This window comes from Tasmannia lanceolata, unplaced genomic scaffold (genome assembly GCF_043159265.1).
Source record: "Tasmannia lanceolata isolate RefF3 unplaced genomic scaffold, GAP_Taslan_0.1 ptg000003l, whole genome shotgun sequence".
Taxonomy (NCBI): domain Eukaryota; kingdom Viridiplantae; phylum Streptophyta; class Magnoliopsida; order Canellales; family Winteraceae; genus Tasmannia; species Tasmannia lanceolata.
In genome coordinates this window covers 20,648,032-20,668,063 of record NW_027518680.1, presented here as the reverse complement: position 1 = coordinate 20,668,063, position 20,032 = coordinate 20,648,032, and the positions used below count along the sequence as shown (strand labels likewise).

The window sequence follows — 20,032 nt, the reverse complement described above, 5'->3', positions numbered from 1 at the left end:
TAAATTTGGTGATCTACGGTTAGGTTTTCATAAATTTCTCGTGTTTTTCTTTTGAAAACTAGATTTTAAAGTTTCAACTTTTCAATATTTGAATGATTAAAGGATGGACTTTGAAATTAAAATTAGAGTCTAGTGGTTCATCTTTTATTGGAATGAAAATTCAGCGATGGTTTAGGAGAATTCTAGTATCTTTGTTCCATATTTTCTCGACTCCCCAGTCATTACATTACACCTTTTTCCTCTAATTTGTCCAGGTAATGCCCATTCCAGTTCCTCAAATGGAGGACCGGAACAACAACCAAATTTCTCAAGTCTCACTATATTCAGTTACGAAGAGCTAGTGAAAGCTACATATGGCTTCTCAGAGGCCAAGGTCCTTGGGGAAGGCGGATTTGGGCCCATCTCAGTTTTGGAATGCCAACTTATATTACTTCTAATGCAGTTTTCATAACCGTTTAACAATTATTAGAACTAGTATCCTTCATGCAATAGTTTTCATAACTGTAACACTTTCTCATGCAAGAAAAAATGGAGTTTTTGTTTTGACTTAAAAAAAAAAAAACTTTCACGTAAAATGTTCCCAATTGAGATATTTTCTTAGTATTAATACAGTCTTCACAGTGGATTTATGGTGCATCCATTGAGACTGTTAAAAAACCTGACCCGACCCAACCCAAGAAACTATCTTGTGTAGGGCCGGGTTTATGAATCCCATGTCTCCCCCCACCCCCGCCCAAAAAAAAAAAAAAAAAAAAAAAAAAAAAAAAAAAACCCATCCCAGCTTGGTTTGAGGTAGGTTCTCGGGTCGGGTCGGGTAGGGTAGGGTATTGGAAAACCCGACCCGCTCGTCCCGAGTTGCAATGTGATGGGACATGCGTTGTGTCACTCCAAGTGGTGACAGCTTGGCAGCTGAACAATGCAAGATCTTGTAAGGTGGAGGCAGGATCTCATATGGTCACCAGTAGTAGCAGCACTGGATAGAGACAAGATGTTGCGTGGTCTCCTAATTGGGTGGCGAAAGTAATCCCAGACATGATGACGTCACATATTCCAGGAGGCTTCCACTGGACGGGTGCATTGGGCGGTGTAGACAGCCCTATTTTGACCGGGTAAAGCTCCAGAATTGAATAAATGTCTCAAAGTTGAGTAAATTCCGAAATCGAATAAGATCCCGAATTCCCGAATTCCCAAAATCCAAGTCTCGAAATATCCAAAACCACCTTGTTTCCAAGAAAAAGCAACTCACAAATAGCTACAAGGGGGTTGTCCAAATAAGAGAAGGGGTTGAGTTTATCATTTCTCATATAACAAGGGAGTCAATTATCCGAGATAGGGCTGTCCGAAGAAAAGATGGGGGAGTAAATGAATCATTTTGTTCATTTAAGTGAGCTATCCAAGGGAAGGAAAAGGGCCTGAATATATCATTTTCGAAGGAGCGTATCTTACCAAAGCAAGAATGTGCCCTTACCAATTCCTATACGCATCTAGATAAAACGGTAGCTTATCAAAGCAAGAGGGTGTCCTTACCAATTCCCTTACGTATCTAGACAAAAGGGGGGTGAAATTATTGAGGTAAGGGTGTGTCAATATCAGACCCAAGTACAAATTACCAAAGAAAGAAAGGACCCAAATGGGTGTGCTAACATTTGCCCGCCCCTTGTTATAAGACGTAAGATCGGATTAGGGCTAGAGCGGGGTCTTCTTCTTCATTTTTCCAACGAAAAACGGAGAGAGAGAGAGAGAGAGGGGGAGGTAGGGCTGCAACTCGTCATCCTCGGCCATTGTACCACCTTCACACCACTATCTTCTATCTCCACCGCCATTACCTCCACCCTCTTGCTTCTATTGCAGACCATCTTCTCACTATCAAACCCATTTTCCTCAACCTCTACCTCCATTGACCACCACCGACCCTCCTTTCTACAACCTCCTCCATTTTCGCTTCTCTGTTTTGCTGAACCAAAACGCATCTTTACAAACCCATTTCACCATCATCTTCTCCATTATCTTCCAATCACCTCATCATCAAAAACCTTTTTCCATCTCCATCACTAGATCCAAACCCATTTCTATCTCCCATACCCATTATCTACTACCACCTCAACCTAACCGGTGAAGACCGCTTCTTCTCTCCATTTTGGGTTTACAAATTACAAAGAAGAATCTCTTTTACAGGGTTTCAATAGAGAAATAGCTCTGCTAGGGTTGTTTGAGCTAGAAGAAAAGAAGGAAAACAGCTAGATCCGGCCATCCCCTACAACTCTTGATCGCGATTCCAGTCACCATTGACTCATTTCCGCAACTCCGGCAATTCCGCTGAGATATTACCACCATCAAATCCGTCGAGAGCCATCATTGCACAGGCCTATCCTGACCTTGTTGATAAATACAGGTAATTTCTACTCCCTTGCTTTAAATTCCAGTGGGTGTGATTTAACTAATGTTCTTCGCTGCCTTTCTTGTGGTTGAGTCGTTGTTTTCATGTTGATGCTTTGATTGCAAAAGTTAAAGAGTTAGATTCTAATTTTGATCCTAACTCTCAAACTACAGATATAAGACCGAGAAGAAATCTTTCTTTTCTATTTTTCCTAAGAGCTAATGTTGGTATAACCATACTTTAATGATTATACTAGTGAGCTGACTTGTTACTGTTTGAAGAATTGAAATGTTTACATTCATTTGTGGTTGTTTGATTAGTGAAGAAAAACAAGTCAAGAGAATTTTCGAAGCATGGTAATACCAATGTTAAAGTCTTTGCGAAGTGGATATCAATATCAGCTCTACCATGTTTTCTTAATTACATGGAAGCATCTTGACAGATGAATTAGTGTAATTATCAAGCAATGGTAATGTCAATATTGATAATCCAGAAGAGTGCGAGTATTTGATAGCACTATGATTGGATGTTATCTATTGCGTCAATTTAGTCATGGTCATTATGCCTCTTTGAAAGAATATTTGAATGGCACAGGTAGTAAGTCACGTTCCATTAGTTTTCAACCTACTCCGATTTTGTTCCTTGTATAGGCTTTTGAAGGAAATCCAACCAAAGAGGGTTTGTAGACTTTTGATCAAGTCCCCATGGATTTTGATCTCCGTCTTATGTGGATCTCTGAGTTAGACTTTCGTTTTGACAAATTGAAAAGGGATAGGAGTGAAGCTTGGGTTTCACAATTAGTTGTCTAAGAATTCAGATTTCTCTCCTTCTTTCCCTTTTAAGGACCTTCTTCGTAGTTTCCTCGAGTCGAGGCGATGACAGAATGATTCTTGAGCCAACCCCTTCCCTTCCTGTCTTCTTTCTGTCCTAGAGCTTTCATAGAGTTAGGGGTTCCTTCCTCCTCCAGGGTTGTTCTTCCCATTCTTGTCTATTCTCATGTCTCAGGGTTTTCCCAGGGTTAGGGGTTTCTTCCTCTCTTCGGGTCCACTTTTCACAGTTCCTCGGCCTCTTTGCATTTTGGGATCCCCATCGATTATGGGAACACGTCTTGTCGGGTTATGGCGACGACGGACGGAAATCTCCTGAGCCAAAACCCCATTTCTATCAAAGGGATAAAAACAACAAAAACACAAAAAACATGAAAAATACAAAAACTAAAAAATGGACAAGGATGGTGATTGCCAGGTCACTCGGATCCCTCTTTTCATTCAATTTCCGATTTTGATTGTGGTTTTTCGATTTTCATCGGTTTTCCGATGTTTTATCTGGTTTTGGGACGGACGGTGACGTAGCGTGGCTCCTTCACAAGGATTGTCCTCGCTGAGCCCAACGATAGGCTATGACGACCGTGAGACTGAGATTTATCCGAACTTTAGGCGATCAGAATCGCTGGGCTTGATTCCTTTAGAATCGCTTCCTGAGCCTATCGTATGTCCCCATTTCTTTTCCCTGGCATTTTTGGGCATTTTTGGTCATCGGATACCGCCGATTTCCCGATTTCTTTCTTTCCTTGCATCTTTTAACTTGTTGCGTGTTTGTCTTTGGTTTCTTGTGTGTTTACTTTCAGCTTGCTTACTTTTCTAGCATATGATTGGTTACTATTTTCTTAGCATTATCTCTTGCATAGGTTCGCATGCTAGTGTATTTATTCTGCTGCTCTGGTTGTTTACTGCTTTGCATTATCTTCTGCGTAGTTAGGTGCGTGTTAGTGTGTTTACTTCTTTATCATGAGTGTTATATTTTTATTTTTATGGGTAAGCTGGGGTTAGGCAAGACCCCCACCGGATATATTAATAAGGATAGAAAGATACAACAGGGAAAACATGGAGCAGCCCCCAACCCTAGCAAAAGAGCGGGGGGGGGGGGGGGGGGGGGGGAGGACAAGCTCAAGACAAGCTGAGCACAGCAACAAGACCAAAAAGCATACAATCAAAATAGAAAACAAAGCCAATCAACACCTAGCTAAGGACCCAAATAAGCAGCAGTTTGAGAGGCAGCAACAAGGGAAACGAAAGCATGGAAGACCAGCACCAAAGCACCCATGAGCAAGATTTTTCGCAACGAGCCTTTATGGAGAGAAGGCAAAACAGGTTGATGGTTGAAAGAAGCTTGCAGGTGGTTTTCCTCTTTTTTTATGAACCAATTGCCAATCACTTTCTTGATCGGCATGGGGCAGAGCCAATTGTCAAAGACCTTTGTCTATAGGATGAACTTCAATAGGGATCGAGATAACTGCACCATCAGAGGATGGAGCGATTTCTTGTGATGCAATTGCAGCAAATCTGTTTGAGCGGATCTGAGGGGAAGGACTACTGGGAATTGAGGGCTTAGGTGGATGCTGTAGAGGAGAAGGGCTCCTATCTGCTACAGGAATAGGCTCAATGGTCCTTTGAACAGGTTTCCATACCTTCTTTGGCTGAGGGGGAGGCTGAGCTGAGGTTAAAGGACAGGTACTTGAGAGGTGGCTAAAGTCCTTACAAGTACAGCAAGCCTTTGGCTTCCAGTCATATACTATTTCCTTAGTGATTTCACCAGTGGAAGTACAAAGTTTAATAGAATCTGGGAGGTGGTGTTCAGCTGAAACTTGAATACACATTCTAGCAAAATGTAGCCTAGAGGCTTCAGCAGTGTGACTGTCCATATAAAGAGGTTTGCCAATCATGCTTCCAATTCGACTCAAGCAATGAGGATTCCAGAATTTGAGGTGGAGACCGGGAAGCCGAACCGAAATTGGGATTGTAGGAAGATTTTTCTTTTCCAGAGAGGTTTTTGCATCCCATCTCTATAAAATAAGAGGTTTGCCCCCATAATGGAGATTGTTAGCTTCAAGGGCCCCGGTACATTCATCTGAGCAAGAAAATTTGAGAAGAAGGAAACCATTTCCCAAAGTTTGCAGCTGAAGGGAACCAACTAGATTCCACTTACGAGAAAGGGTATCCTTGAGCATGGAGAAAAAAGGTCGCCTCCCAAGGAAGTAACCCACAAGGCAATGGACCACTGGAATTCATATTTTTTGATTTCTTCATCCTGGAAAAGAATTGCCAAATTTGCTTGTTCCTCCTCTCCCGGAGAGATGTGCTTAAGATTAGTTGGAGCAGGGGTGCTAGGGGTAGCAGGGATGTTCGGTTGATTGATTAAGAGACTTTTCCAATCATTTCCAGGCTGAGCTGAAGCAATTTCCTTATCATAAGCATTTGACTTTGTTTCAACAACATCATTTCTTCCAGACTTTAGAGGATCTGATTTGAAATTAGGAGAGAATCCAGCTCTCAGAGGAGGAGTGGAGAGGTCGAAATTTGAAGATATCTGAGGATAATTTGCATCAAGAGGGTCGGATGATCTTGCATACTTTCCAGGAAAATCACTTGATCTAGCTGAGACAGACTCGGTATTCAGAGGGATAGTGCTAAAGGTAGGTCGAGGCTCAGCAAAAGCAGAGACAAACTGGCTGCTAGAAGATGAAGATGGTTTAGAAGGGCAGGGATCATTAGGAGAGCTGGCAAGGGGGAGATCATAAGAAGGTAGCAGGTCAATCCCCTTTTCATGATTCCCCAGGTCAGCTATATTTTTGTCCGTTGGAGCTACTGGTAGGACATTTAATAAGGGAATAGGTTCAAAGGCACCTCCCTCATTAATTTCATTTTGCTTTTCCAGCACAATAGAACTGTCTTTTACTGTTTGCAGGTCTTTTACAATCTGTCTAGCAGATTTCGAGGAGCAGCAATTATGAATTGTTTGACTTTTGAGGCACAAGTGGCTGGAAAAGGCAGAGAGATGAGAATTTTCATTTCGGCAATCTGCTAGTTCTTTTTCTACAGAATCTGGGCCCCCCACTAAGCCAGGCATTCTGACCTTTACATGCTCTTTTTTCTCTTTAATTTGAATTACCTCTGAGTGGGAGACTGAGTGATGAAATGCCTTTACTGGTCCTGCACATGATGGGCTGCTGTACATGTCAGGAGCAGCTAATGGGTCCCTTTCAACAGCAACCTAGGCCATCCGTGGCTAGAGAAGGTTGGGAATAAGGCTTCCCCTTCATTGACCCTCATCCAGGCTTTCAAGGGAGAAATCCCACAGAATTCCGTGGGTCTCTTAGGAAAGTGAGGCAAACCCTATTACCACCCTTCTTATGCCTATCTTAGTGTTGATTTGATGGTAGATGGGCCGACCTTGCCCAGTCCTCCTTGATTGGTGGCTTGTTTGTGTGTTTGATTGTTTGATCTTTTAGATAGTAAAGCCATTCAAAGGAAGATTCGTCAAAGTGGCTCCACTTGATAGTGTGGATTGATTACTTGGGATGTTTGTTTCCATTTTATCCTAACTAATAAAATTGACATAGGCGACCGAGGTTCCTCGGGCGAGTGGGGTACCTAACCCTTCCCCACTCATAACCAGGCACGGACCCATCATTGTGGGGACATCGATCAGTCTTTTAGCACAGTCTCATATAGGGTCCTATTTCCTTCATCCTAAGTGGCGACTCTTTTCCTTCATTCCCCATCGGATTTCCGATCCATGTGGGGAAATCATCGATACGATTCGATTTTGGATTACTTAGACCCCAGATTGGATAGTATCCCACGCCATTGATCATATTGCGAGAGTGTTCGACACTAATAGCCACACAGAGCTCCTTATGTGGAGACTAAGGCCACAACAGTGGCAGCGTGTAGTGAGGGGCCTTCACGATCCTATCGTCTACCACTAAAGCCTCAGCTCGGGCCCGGGTCCTATATATATATATATATATATATATATATATATATATATATTAGGAAAAGGTTTCTGAGCTCGAGCTCAGCCTGCGCTAGAGCTCAGAAACCACTACTCCCATAGTTGGTTGAGTCATCCAACCCATTTAGTTTATAGGTTATGCTTAGGGTTAGGGTTATGGGTTATGGTTAGGGTTATGATTTGTGGAGGTTTAGAATGGATGGCTACAAATTATGGTCCTATAGATCGGATGGTTAGGATTATGGTATGGAGCTGGTTTGTTAGGAACACCATATCTATGTGAGGTAGTATAAAATGAATGGGTTTGGTGCGTCAAACTACTATGGGAGATGGTGTATTCTAAGCTCTAGCTCAGCCTGAGCTAGAGCTCAGAAACCACGCCCTCTCTCTCTCTCTCTATATATATATATATATATATATATAGAGAGAGAGAGAGAGAGAGAGAGATAGAGAGAGAGAAGTGTTCCTACACGATCGTGTAGATAAGTTATCTACTCCGTCGACTTAAAACACAGTGGGAGGGGCCCACATTGTTTGGGTAATCCAAACCATTCATTTGATAGGTCCTCACTTATGAACCACGGGTATGGGTACGGGGTGTGGGTACGACTCGGGTACGTAGGTACGTGATTTTCCAAAAAAACCGGGTGCGGGCACTTTCGGGTACGCCGAATATAATAATATATTTTAATATTTTATTATATATTTATAAAAATTAAAAAATAATAATTGGAGAGCAATCAAATAACAATAACATCACCAAAATGGAAAATTCTAATATTACTCTTAATTTCATAAGTGATTAAGTTCCATATTTCATAACATGAGGCATCAATACATCATTCATAAGAAAAAAAGTCTGTCGCCAGTGTGTTGACTAGTGTGTTGACCAGTGCCTGACAAGATGAATAATTTTTAGAGACTAAATTATGAGAATTTTTATACCGGACTAAATTTTTATAAATTTAAATTTTTTATAAATTTTATAAATTTGAAAAATACCCAACCGTTTGGAAGTTAAGAAAGTTAAAATTTTGACCCATCCCTTTTTCTTTGGATTTTGTACTAGAACAGGAGAGTTGACTTTTTTTCCTTTTAGATTTGGGTCTTGAAACTATTTTTAATAAATCCAAATGGGGGGTATTCCGTTATTTACATGCAAATCTTACGTAAATGGACAATAAAATAGTAAAGACATTTACTTAAATGGTTTAATGGTTTACGTAAATGGACAATAAAATAGTAAAGACATTTACTTAAATGGTTTAATGGTTTACATGTAAATACTGAGTACAGGAGAGGAGAGAGAAGAAGCACAGGAAGGATTTACACCAGACAGGAGAAGCAGGAGGTGTCGGGTACGCACCCGACACGCACCCAGCAACCAAAATTGGGATTTTTTTTAACAAAAAATTGGGGTACGTACCCAGGACGTACCCGGGGCGTACCCGAACGTACCCGCACCCAATACATGTCGGGTATGGGTACGGGAGCCTCGGGAGAGTATCCGTGCTTCCTAGGTCCTCACATAGATAGGGTGTGCCTAAAAAATCAGCTCCATAGGATCATCCTAACCCTTCGAACTGTGGAGGTAAAAAATGAACTGCTCTAATCTGTCTTCTTTCATTGTTTAAGAATTTTTTTTATAACTCAATATTTCTCTCATTTATTCTTTGGTTACTTATGCTTGGTGCTAGCCTTGAATTGAAACTTTGTGTAAACAGAATACTCAGTGTAAACATTATTCCATTGACCTTTGATTTTACTTGCTAGCCTCTAACTATATGTCTCCCTACATTTTACCAAGGTTTTAAATCTCGGTTTCAGTCATCAGCAAAACCGAAACATTTCGGTTTCGGTACGAAATTTGGACGAAATCTTGTAAAAATTTCATTGAAATTTCCGAAACGTTTTACCAAAATTTCGTACTTAACGGAAACATTTCACCGAAATTTCACCAAAATTTCTGAAACGTTTCACCGAGCGTTTCGGCCGAAATTTTGTACTTTTCTGAAACTATGTGCATTTCGTTTTTTTTTCTGCCGAAACTGAAATATGTCGGCCGAAATTTAAAACCATGCATTTTGCTGGCATATCGTTGAATATTTTTATCTGTCATATCAGTTTATACAAATCTTGTGCCCTCATAATATGAAATTATGAATTTTGATCAAACACGCATATATACTCTAAGAACCCTTCAAAAATAAAAAAAATGCATATATACTCTGAGATTGAAAATTAAACTTTCATTGACCTCGTAGAGACTCAACAACTAGATTTTGATCCCCTCTTGCTTAATTCAAATAAATTCTTTCCCATTACTAAATTTAAATTCAAATATTAAGGTTTTAAATCTTACTAGTTTTTAATAATGAATCTTTGAGAGCTGCTCTCTTTCAGGTTAGAGAGAGAGAGAGAGAGAGACAGTATCTTTGCACCACTACTTTTGGCGCGGTTCTGGTGATCGGCTACTCACGGGAGAATTTAACAGGGCGTGTGGCTAACCAAAAGAGATACTCTTTCTTCCTTAGCCTTATCGTTCAATCTCTGCTTTTATTCCAAAAAGCTCTTGCCATGTGTAAGATGGAGTTCAGACCACCTCCTCTAATAGACAAGGCTACAGGTAAACCTTTCCTTGCTTCTTTGAGTTTATTAGGGAAGTTGTTAGGAAAAAAGAAGGTTAAAATACTATCTTCCTTCCTTCTTTTCACTGTGTATATGTGCATTACAGGCTAACTAGGTCTATGGATCAGGTGATATAGGAACAAAAAAAATAAAGGTACACTTCTACTTTCAGTCCTTTCTTTTTTAATCTTTGGATGCTCATGAATTTGCTTGTTTCAATTAACGCGTAAATTATATGTTTTACGTACATGTCTACTTTCCTTTCATATTTAATCATGAATTTCCTTGTGCAAAAATTATATGCTTTTATACTAACTTTTTATAAGGTAAAAATAGATACCATGATAGTGCAAGCTTAAATATATGACTTACACAGTTAAGATATGATAATAGTTAGTTATCAACTTGGGTCTCACATACTATACGTGAGACCGTTGATTTAGTGGATTTTTTGTGGGTGACTAACATGATCTTGATCCTCACCTTGTGTACACACCATCTCAAGATCAAGGCTAGCAAAAATTAATGTTTTAGATTCTCTTGGTGGGTCACTAAAAATGACTTTTTTTTAGGTTCTTAGATCATCAAAGTGACCACCTTGAATGGGCTAGACCTGTGATTGTGGTTGTTCGTGACATTACCACTTTTAAAGAATAATATGTAGAATGTGATAAGAATGATTTAGTAGACATGGGAACAGATTTTTTATAACTCCAACAGTGTTGGTTTCGTAATTTCTAATGTAATAAAATCATTTCTTAAAGTACTCAGTACTCACACCCGATTGTCTTTGCTGGGGTTGTTCTATTTCCATTGCTCGTAATTTTTAATAAGAATCTCTTCTCTAATAGTTCTCACTTTCAACGCTTATTATGGAAAAAACATTAGTTTTGCATGATTTTCTACCAAGAAATCTATGAATATATAAGATTCTGTTGTGGTGAAGGTACTGATGTCTATATTTGTTTGTAACTACAACTGCCGCTATGGGTGTGCTTCTCTGGATTTAACCCTTTAAGAACATGTATAGCCATAAAAAAAAAAAAACATTATGATTTCCTAGTTGTATAATCATACTCAATTGGTATCTCCTTTTGTTTTTTATAGAGTTTCTTTTTTTTGCACTTGATAATTTATCCGGTATATACCTTTCGAAAACCATAGTACCTATGATAATTTGACTAGAGAAATGATTCCATATCAAATTCGTGTGACCCAAGGAAATGATTCTGTATGAGATTGAATTTTGGTATATTTTGTTTTCCATGATTGGATCTGGAGGTGCCGTCTTCTACATGTGTTTAATCCAAACTCTTTTTTTGTTTTTATCTTCTTGAATCAGATTTTCTTATTCCGGTTGATGTTCTATTGAAACGGATGTGCATGTGCCAAATGTTTCTAATGTCCTTTTTTTCCATCTAAAATTTGAAACTGGGATAGAGCCTGCATAGTTTCAATTCCTACTCTACAAAATCCCGCTTCTTTCTTCCATTAAATTTGATTTAATGTACACCGCACCTTTATGTATTCCGTGTTTCACAAAATATTACTATACAAAAGCATCCAAAACCGTTCTCATCAATTCAAAAACAATTTTAAAAAAATGAATCTAAACCTTATTTGGGCATGCTTTTTCATCCCCTGATTTCAGGTCAAGTGACCCGATTGTATTAGATTATTGCTAGATTGTGTTAAACCATGCATGAAACTTATAGTGGCTAACCAAAAGGATTGGAGAAGTAGGCCTTATGAATATGTTGGGTTTTACTTTTTAGGACTAATGGAAATTAACTAATATACTGATGGAACGGAAAACAGGATTTAGATAATAATTAAAGTCCTACTTAGAATGAAAACCTGTACTGAAGGGTTTCATTAAAATTGCCAGTTTTTTCGATCTTTTTTTTCGTAGGTAAGCTGGGATCGAGAACCTAAGGTCAACAAGTTTTTTTTTATGTTATTATAGAGTCAGACATGGGAAAGGGAACCATTTTCAAATATCCAATGACAACACTCCGTTTCTTAATTTAACCATCCATACCTTTTACTTTTCTCTATTAACATGCTTACTAATGGGAGGTACTTGGATCAAGAACGTTTTTCGCTCCTCAAATTCATAGGAAACAGAATCATTTTCAAATATCCAATGACAACAATCCATTTCTTGCTTTAATCATTTATACCTTTTTCATTCTCTACTATTGACGTGTACATAATGTATTTCGACTGGCAAATTCACCGACAAATCAGATGTCTACTCCTTTGAGCTGATTACTGGACACCAAGCTGTTATCATGGTTTTAAATTTCGGCTGAAATGTTCGTTTCGGCCGAAATATTTCGGTTTCGGCGCAAACTGAAACGAAATTCACATGAAGTCGTTTCTTTACAAGATTTAGCCGAAATTTTACCTAAATTTCGCTGAACTGTAGCAGAAATTTATGTTGAAATTTCATTTTTGGACTTTTTACAAAATTTCCACCGCTATTTATGAAATTTCCACCGAAATAGCCGAAATTTCAATCGAAATTGCCGAAATTGACACCGAAATTTTATACATTTCAATCGAAATTAAAAAAAATAAATGAAATCATAATCATATTTTTACATGATTTCGGCCAAAATTTCGGCCCGAAACCAAAACATGTTGGTTTCGGTGGTGGCCGAAACCGACACCGAAACCGAAAGTTAAAAACCTTGGCTGTTATTAGGACCGAGTCCTCTGAGCCATATATAGCTTGGTAAATTGGGTTGGTATCTTAAATCATTGATTCTCTCTTTCCTTGCATGTATTGAATATAGAGCTGCACAAATCTTCATTTACAATACCATTCCTACCCTAGAATCCTATGAGTCCAAGACATTGTAGGTCATAAAATAGCCTATTCTTACTTTTGTTTATGTTTGTCTCCCATTTCCTATCGGTTTTGGCAGCTATGTGTCTTGAACCTGACGGATTAGTTGCATGGCATTGCATGTGAGACCTTTATTGAAAGCTCACAACTACAACGAGCTTGTTGATGCAAGGTTGCAGTCAAACCAAAGTGTTAGTGAGATGAGACAATTTGTTACAATTTGTTGGTTGCACATATGCTTGTGTGAGGCCCTCTCTTCGAAGTAGACCGAGCATGAGTAAGGTATGATATTATGAGTGATTGCAACCTTGAGGCTGCAGTTTTCTCCTAGCTTAACTAGCAAAATCGGTAACATTGATAAAAAAACAATATAACTAGGTAAATAGAAATAAACAAATTAGTTCCTTATTAATACGACAAATTCTTTCAACATTTGTTAATGTTTGTTGGCATTTTGTTTAGCAAACCAGCTTACTTTACATGAAGAAGCACAAATTAAAAGCATAAATAGCATTTAGAGTGGAATTCCTTTCTTTGGGGAGGTTCTAATGAAAGGAAAGGAATACCTTTGGTGAAGTGGAATAATGTATGCAAGCTTATAAAATGGGGAGGTCTGGGAATTCGTAGAATAAAGGAAACAAATTTGGCTTTGTTGGGCAAATGGTTGTGGAGATTTGGTGAAGAACAGTCTCAATTGTGGGCAAAAGTCATAGTAAGTAAATATGGGGTGAAGCCGGGTCATTGGGAGTCGGACAATATTTTTAGTAAATAAGGTTGTACTGTTTGGTGCGACATAAAGCGAATATCTCACCGATTTAATTTGGGTACAAGGTTTAGGGCCTATTCTGGTGATCAAATTAGTTTTTGGGAGGATGTTTGGTGCGCGCTCTCTCCATTGAAATTTTTGTTTACTTCTTTATTTATAATGGCATATCGAAAAGATAGGTGCTGCACAGGTGCTACATCAGAGGTTCCGGGGAGGATAAAAGGATCTTTATCTGGGAATCTTCTGGTACTTTCTCTGTAAAATCCTTCTATAATAATTTACTGCCTCTTTGAGTACCTACCATTGAAGCAAGGGTGTGGAAAATTCAGGCTCCTCCTAGAGTGTGTATTTTTGTTTGGGCGGCTCTCAGAGGTCGGATTTAGACGATTGATTTTCTGCGTCGATGAGGGATGTGGTTGGTGGACCATTGTTCACTATGTATTGAAGCTGGTGAAACAATAGACCATATCTTTGTTCATTTCAAAGTGGCCAGATCAGTTTGGAGTGGTATATTATCGCGTTTTGGTATATCATGGGTCTTTCCTTCCACGCTTACTGAGCTGGTGGTTGGATGGGAGGTTGCACCATGGAAGAAAAAAGGAATGGTGTTGTGGAATGTTTCTCTTCTGGCAGTGTTATGGGTCCTCTGGAAAGAAAGGAATTCATGGGTGTTTGAAAGTATAGCTAAATCTCCGTACTTTCTATTTATTAAAGCTATGGCTTTGGTTATATCGTTGGTGAAGACCCTTCCTCTATTCAGATTCACTCCAGCTTTCAATTTATGGGAGGGGTGGAAAGAGCTGTGCACTAGTATGGAGAAAAGGGATACAATTGTTTAGGCTTGGAAAGCTCCTCCGAATGGTTTGTTTAAGCTTAACTTTGATGGTTCCAGCATGGGCAATCCTGGCCCGACTGGAATTGGGGGTGTCTTGAGGGCTTCTAGCAGTGAAACTATATGGGCTTTTTGGGGTCCGGTTGGGACGGCTGACGCTAGTGAAGCGGAAGTTAGGGCTGCTCATCAGGGTTTAAAAAGCTTAAATAGAGATCTCTTGGACAAGACGATTGTGGAAGGTGACTCATTGAAAGTCGTTCGGTGGTTGAAAGGCGTTTCTGTACCTCCTTGGCGTTTTGCTCACCTTTTTTATGAGATCCAAGACAAAATTGGAGACTCTTCTATCATTTTGAAGCATATCAGGAGATTGGCAAACGATGTGGCGGATCGCCTTGCTCGGCAAGGAGCAGGGCGGGAGAGTTTGATTTTGTTTGATTTCCTTCCTCCATAAATTGTTTCATTCTGCTATTTTCTTCTTGGTTTTGTTTCTTTCTTATGTAATTTGGAGTTTCGACCATCTCGGTCTTCTCCTTTTGTTCTTGGTTGAAAGGCGTTTCTGTACCTTTTTGGCATTTTGCTCACCTTTTTTATGAGATCCAAGACAAAATTGGCGACTCTTCTATCATTTTCAAGCATATCAGGAGATCGGCAAACGATGTGGCAAGGAGTAGGTCGGGAGAGTTTGATTTCCTTCCTCCATAAATTGTTTCATTATGCTATTTTCTTCTTGGTTTTGTTTCTTTCTTATGTAATTTGGAGTTTCGACCATTTCGGTCTTCTCCTTTTCTTTAATGAAATTTTCACCATTAAAAAAAAAGAGAGAGTTCTAATTAGGCTACATTTCTAGTAAAAAATGTCAACGAAGCATAATAGGCTTACTCAGCAAAGGACTCTTTTTAATACTAGCAATCCTAATACTGACTTCAAAAAGAAATAAATCAACTTCAATTCCATATTCAAAACAATGAATTATTATATAAACACGAATGTGAAAATTGACATAAGCAGTCATGAACAGTCACTTGAACAATTTGAAGTTATGATACTTCAACAGACCATACCACCATCTTCAAATGGGGACTTCTTAAAACTGCTTCAAATGTCTTTTAAAAACCTTGAAAATATAGCCATAAACTCTCCACTAAAAAAGGATGGGTAAGCGTCTTTTAAAACCACTTTAAACCACAGTTGCTATGGTGGGAAATGAATTCGGGAAACGAAATGGGAAACGGAAACGGGAAATGCATGGAAAAATAGAAGGGAAACGAGAAACGGGAAAACGATAAAAAATCATATGAGAAATGTGTTTTTTTTTAAAAACGATTTTTGTAAGTTTCACACATATTGTCCACACGTTTCACATATGTTTTCTACAGGTTTGCCATACATTTTTCATGTGTTTCACACAAGTTACTTATATGTTTCCCACGCATTTTGGAAACATTTCCCTAATTTTTTATCATGTTTGGGAAACGTTTTCAAAACATGTTTTAGGGGAAACGAGTTTCTTACCTTTCCGAAACGCGTTTTAGGGGAAACAGGTTTCCCACCTGCCCAAGGAGTGTCCAGCTACTATGCTTTAAACATCTTTTAAAAATGTTGAAAACATAGTGCTTACTTAATAATGCTTGCAACTTTGCTATATTTAGTGGTTGATATAGTCTAAGAAAGGCCTTCGAGCGAGCTATGCAAAAATAGAGAGAATGAGTGAGAAAGAGGGAGGGAGGGAGGGACAGAGAGAAGAAGCGAGAGGGAAACTTTCTGGTTGTCAGTAATGTCCATGAAACCACCAGATAAACAGAGAGAGGCTGCAACTACAAAGAACATTTGATGAGCTAGAGCTAGACGCAAAGACAACTGAGAGAGAGGCGACATATGCAAAGAACGGTCGATGAGCGAGAGTTGAGGCAAATGACAACTATGAAAGAGGGGGCTGTTCGAGAGGGCAGAGGTAGAGTCAAACCGAGATGCGAGAGTAGGATATTTTTCTTACTTGATAAACTAGGGTTTCCCTTTCAACGAATCTGAAATCCAACCGTTGAGGTTCAATTTCACAATCAATGATTTCTTAACCAAAATCCAGGATAACCAACTTTTCTATCGGTGGAAATTTCCATCTAAATAACAATTTTGTTCAAAATCATCGATTTTAAATATACCGAAAGTGAAATCTGCATATCCAAACAGCACCTTAAATTTATTACATGTTTAAAAAACTTGGTTTTCATTTTGGAGTTTGGACATTACTGATTCAGATCATTGCAAAGTTCAAAATCAAAGTTATAAATCAATCTAGGCCAACTTGGCCTTTTGAAGAGTCTAGATTTAGACTTGATTACTCAGAACATGATCGATGCAAGCTGACTCGGCCAAGTTCCTATTTGATTAGCAAGCTTTTGAAAACTGATGTACGTATTGAGTGGCTTTAGCTTTTTTGATATTTTTTTCATTACATATGGCAGGTGTCCAGTATAAACAAAGTGGGGATAATCTATTGAAATTGCCATCTCTGTATTTTTTATGACATCAATATTTTTTAAACATCTTCCTTCTGTAATCTGACACTGTACAAAGTGTTTGGTTCCTGGAAGGGCAATTGTCTCTCAACAATCTTAACGAGGGCACTACAGTTTCGCGTGCCTCAACATCGACGATATTGAGTCCTCTAGCCTCTACAGTCAGACTTCGCTGCCTTGAGTAGTGGAGGCTAACAAACCCGTGAAAACTGATGAGGGCCAAAGAAACAAATTTTGAATTACCATGAATGTAGATAGATTGAAAAGTTCTGTTCGGGTAATCTTGTGTGGTTGAGTGATTTGGGCAAGACCGAATTTGAGAGAGAATATGATTAGGGCCAAAGAAACAAATTTTTACAGTTTACTTTTAACATTCGCATTAAAAATGTTTCTGGAGAATTAGTATGTTATTGTGTGGTTTGATTTCAATTGAATTTTAAAGTAGAGTGATTTCTGTTTAAGTAAGAAGCACCAAAAGATGTTTTAGTAACAGCTTCTCATGTGAGAAACTCATTGGAGATAATGATCCAGAGTCCTGTGACGTAGAGAGGGAGATAAAAACAATAGTTGTTTTCATACCACTTCTTTTTTGGTTGGAGAAATGGAAACAAAATCCAAAGACAAAACTGAGTTGGGCTCATACACATAGGAAGACCAAGAATTGCAGGAAATCTCAATCAAATATTTTCAGAACCCTTTACAAATCTCAAACGGAACATAGCGATTTCTTATACAAACCGAACTTTCCTTGAAGCATTGATCACCTTACAAAGTCGATGGACAACCTTCCTTCTGGAACATTGTTGGTCAAGATGTGGCCACAATTGCTAAGAGTTTCTTCGAATCCGGACATCATGCCCACTCAAGCCAATTAAATCTACATTAAACTAATCCCGAAAGGTGCTGATGGTGTTTTAAGTTAACAAATTCTTACCAGTAAGCTTATGCATTGTAACACAATTATTTAAAAAATATTGGTTAATAGTACAAGACCACACCTCCAAAAATTCACACCGCGAATCAATCTTTATTTTTTCCTAATAGAAAATATTCTAATAATATACTAAACTTTCAGGAAATCATATCAGGCTAAAAAACAGGGAGAGAGAAACTGGTAGATTCCTTTATAAGTGATGTTGAGAAAGCTTATGACCAACTTGAGATTTCTCTTTATTTTAGTATGTGGGTGAGGAGATTACACTAACTAAGGTAGCATTACCTTAACTTTAATCGGTCCAACCCGAGCCTTGGATTGAAAAGGGTTGACCCTAACCCAACCTGCCTCTGAATCTCTCAACCCTAAATTAACTAGTCTAAACCAATTTTCCAAATAGTATCAGTTTAGGTTTGGGTTTGACCGGGACAAAAATAGTTAAACATACAAAAAAGGTGTATCGTTTTTAGGGTTGGGTCGATTTGGGTTCAATTTGCAATCAAATCATGATAACCGAGTAGGATTTTTCCAACCTCAACCCAACAGAGGACACTCGAGGCAAAATTGGGTTGAGCCCACACCCTTAGCTCAATCGTACGTGTACGATAGATAGTCCTAATCATAGTCACATGGCAGCCGACATATTAGAAAAACTTTGTGAAGGAAGACTGTTTTCTTTCAAGAAGATACTTATTGTAGCGCCTGAACGTTCTCCAACTTGTTGCTTCGTGAATATCAATGTAAATGAAATGTTTTTTTTGGTCATTTTGACTAAATTTGGGAATAGTCATCGAAACAAAAAGGAGAAAATGAAACGCTTTTTGTCATTTTGACTATAAATTTTAGGGAAAATTACAGTTACACCCCATCAACTCTCTGACACATTTATTGATAACCCTATAGTTTCAAGCTCATCAACTACACCCCCTGACTTTTCAATGTGTATAAGGCAGGCCCCCTCCGTTGACCGTTCGTCACTTTAACCTGACAGAATGATTCAAAGTATAAGGTAGACCCTCTCCAATTCTGAATTGATTCAACCCGTTGACCGTCCGTCACTTTAACCTGACAGAATGATTCAAAGGATAAGGTAGACTATCACGCCCCCAACCCGGAAGTGTGGAAACGAGGACGCGACAGCGACCGCGTGCCCATAGAGGAACCACAAACAAGCAAGGTCTCGAAACACAATTATAAATTCCATACCAAGAATTTAATATAGTTACCTACAACTAATATAAAAAAGGCCATCAAGTACTTAAAATAATGTCTTACATAATTCCCATATGAAATAAGTAAATTCCTCTCAACACTTAAAGTAAATAAAACTAACTACAACGGTCAAATTCTTTATTTCTCGAAATGGACTCCTATGTGTAATCGTCATGCCGTGGCAATCCTAAACCTCCTGATCATTTGAAAAGAACAATTATATAAAGAGTGAACTAACAACTCAGCAAGCAATTATAACCCTTATTTAGCCGAGACAAGCATGCTACAATAAAAATATTTGGCAACACTCGATACCCGTGTCGGATTTTGACACTCGTATTCGTACTGATGCACATCATCTATAGGGGAACCGTTAAAAATGGTCTTGAAGTAGCTATCAAGAAGCTGAAATCCGGCAGCGGGCAAGGTGATGCTGAGTTTCAAGCCGAGGTTGATATCTTAAGCAGAGTACACCATAGAAATCTGGTATCCTTAGTTGGCTATTGCATCACCAAGAGACAAAGGATTCTTGTGTACGAGTTTGTTTCTAACAACTCGCTGAAGTTCCTCTTACATGGTAAGCGTGTTTGTTGTTTTATTTCTCCAGATTAAAAAGCTTATGATTTATTCCGAGTTCCTTACTCTACTGAATTCATAGGCAAAGGGAGACCAGTTGTGGAATAAAATCAATTCTATTAGCAATTGAATCCTAAAAGAAAGAGGAAATAAAATCAAAATAAAATCGTTTCCCATTTGGACTCATAGGCTCTGTTTGGTTGCATAGAAATGTGGCATTAGGGTGGGATTTTATTTCCAAATGAAGTTCCACACCACCGTTTGGATGTGTTTTTTTTTTTAAACTCTGTTTGACCACCGGGCTGGTTGGATGCTTGTTGGCCCACGTGGCCTTCTCCACCATGCCGAATGGCAAACCCAGAAATGAGAGTTTTTTTTTAGAAGAAGGGATGGGAATGGGATTTCGATTGACTGAAGATTCCTTCTTACTGCCCGAGGCATTTCCGAGAGGACGTGAGGGCAAAAAAAAGAAATTAACAGAGGAGACCATTCATGGCCACAACCACCATTCTCTCTTCCTCAAACTCCTCTTCGTTCCCCTCT

General features: G+C 38.8%; 2 protein-coding genes across 7 annotated transcripts in view; both read left to right on the top strand.

The window, feature by feature from the left end:
* Window positions 1–1,651: 1,651 nt before the first annotated feature.
* Window positions 1,652–20,032, top strand: part of LOC143853739 (proline-rich receptor-like protein kinase PERK3) — a 39,447-nt gene continuing 21,066 nt past the window's right edge. For all 6 annotated transcript variants that reach the window (XM_077363494.1, XM_077363489.1, XM_077363501.1 and 3 more), the window contains exons 1-3: window positions 1,652–2,392; window positions 9,575–9,797; window positions 9,906–9,953. The gene's annotated coding sequence lies outside the window, so the exon portion shown is untranslated. The remainder of the gene's footprint in view (window positions 2,393–9,574; window positions 9,798–9,905; window positions 9,954–20,032) is intronic.
* LOC143867003 (uncharacterized) lies at window positions 13,830–14,702 on the top strand. The gene is made up of 2 exons (XM_077376056.1): window positions 13,830–14,221; window positions 14,312–14,702. Exons 1-2 carry the CDS (start codon window positions 13,830–13,832, stop codon window positions 14,700–14,702), a joined length of 783 nt encoding a protein of 260 aa, XP_077232171.1.

Excerpts from the sequence above, each read along its gene's own strand:
- LOC143867003 (XM_077376056.1), top strand. The coding sequence starts at position 13,830 with ATGTGGTTGGTGGACCATTGTTCACTATGTATTGAAGCTGGTGAAACA. Across the intron at positions 14,222-14,311 it reads TGGGAGGGGTGGAAAGAGCT|CATGGGCAATCCTGGCCCGA; the intron begins GTGCACTAGTAT and ends TGATGGTTCCAG.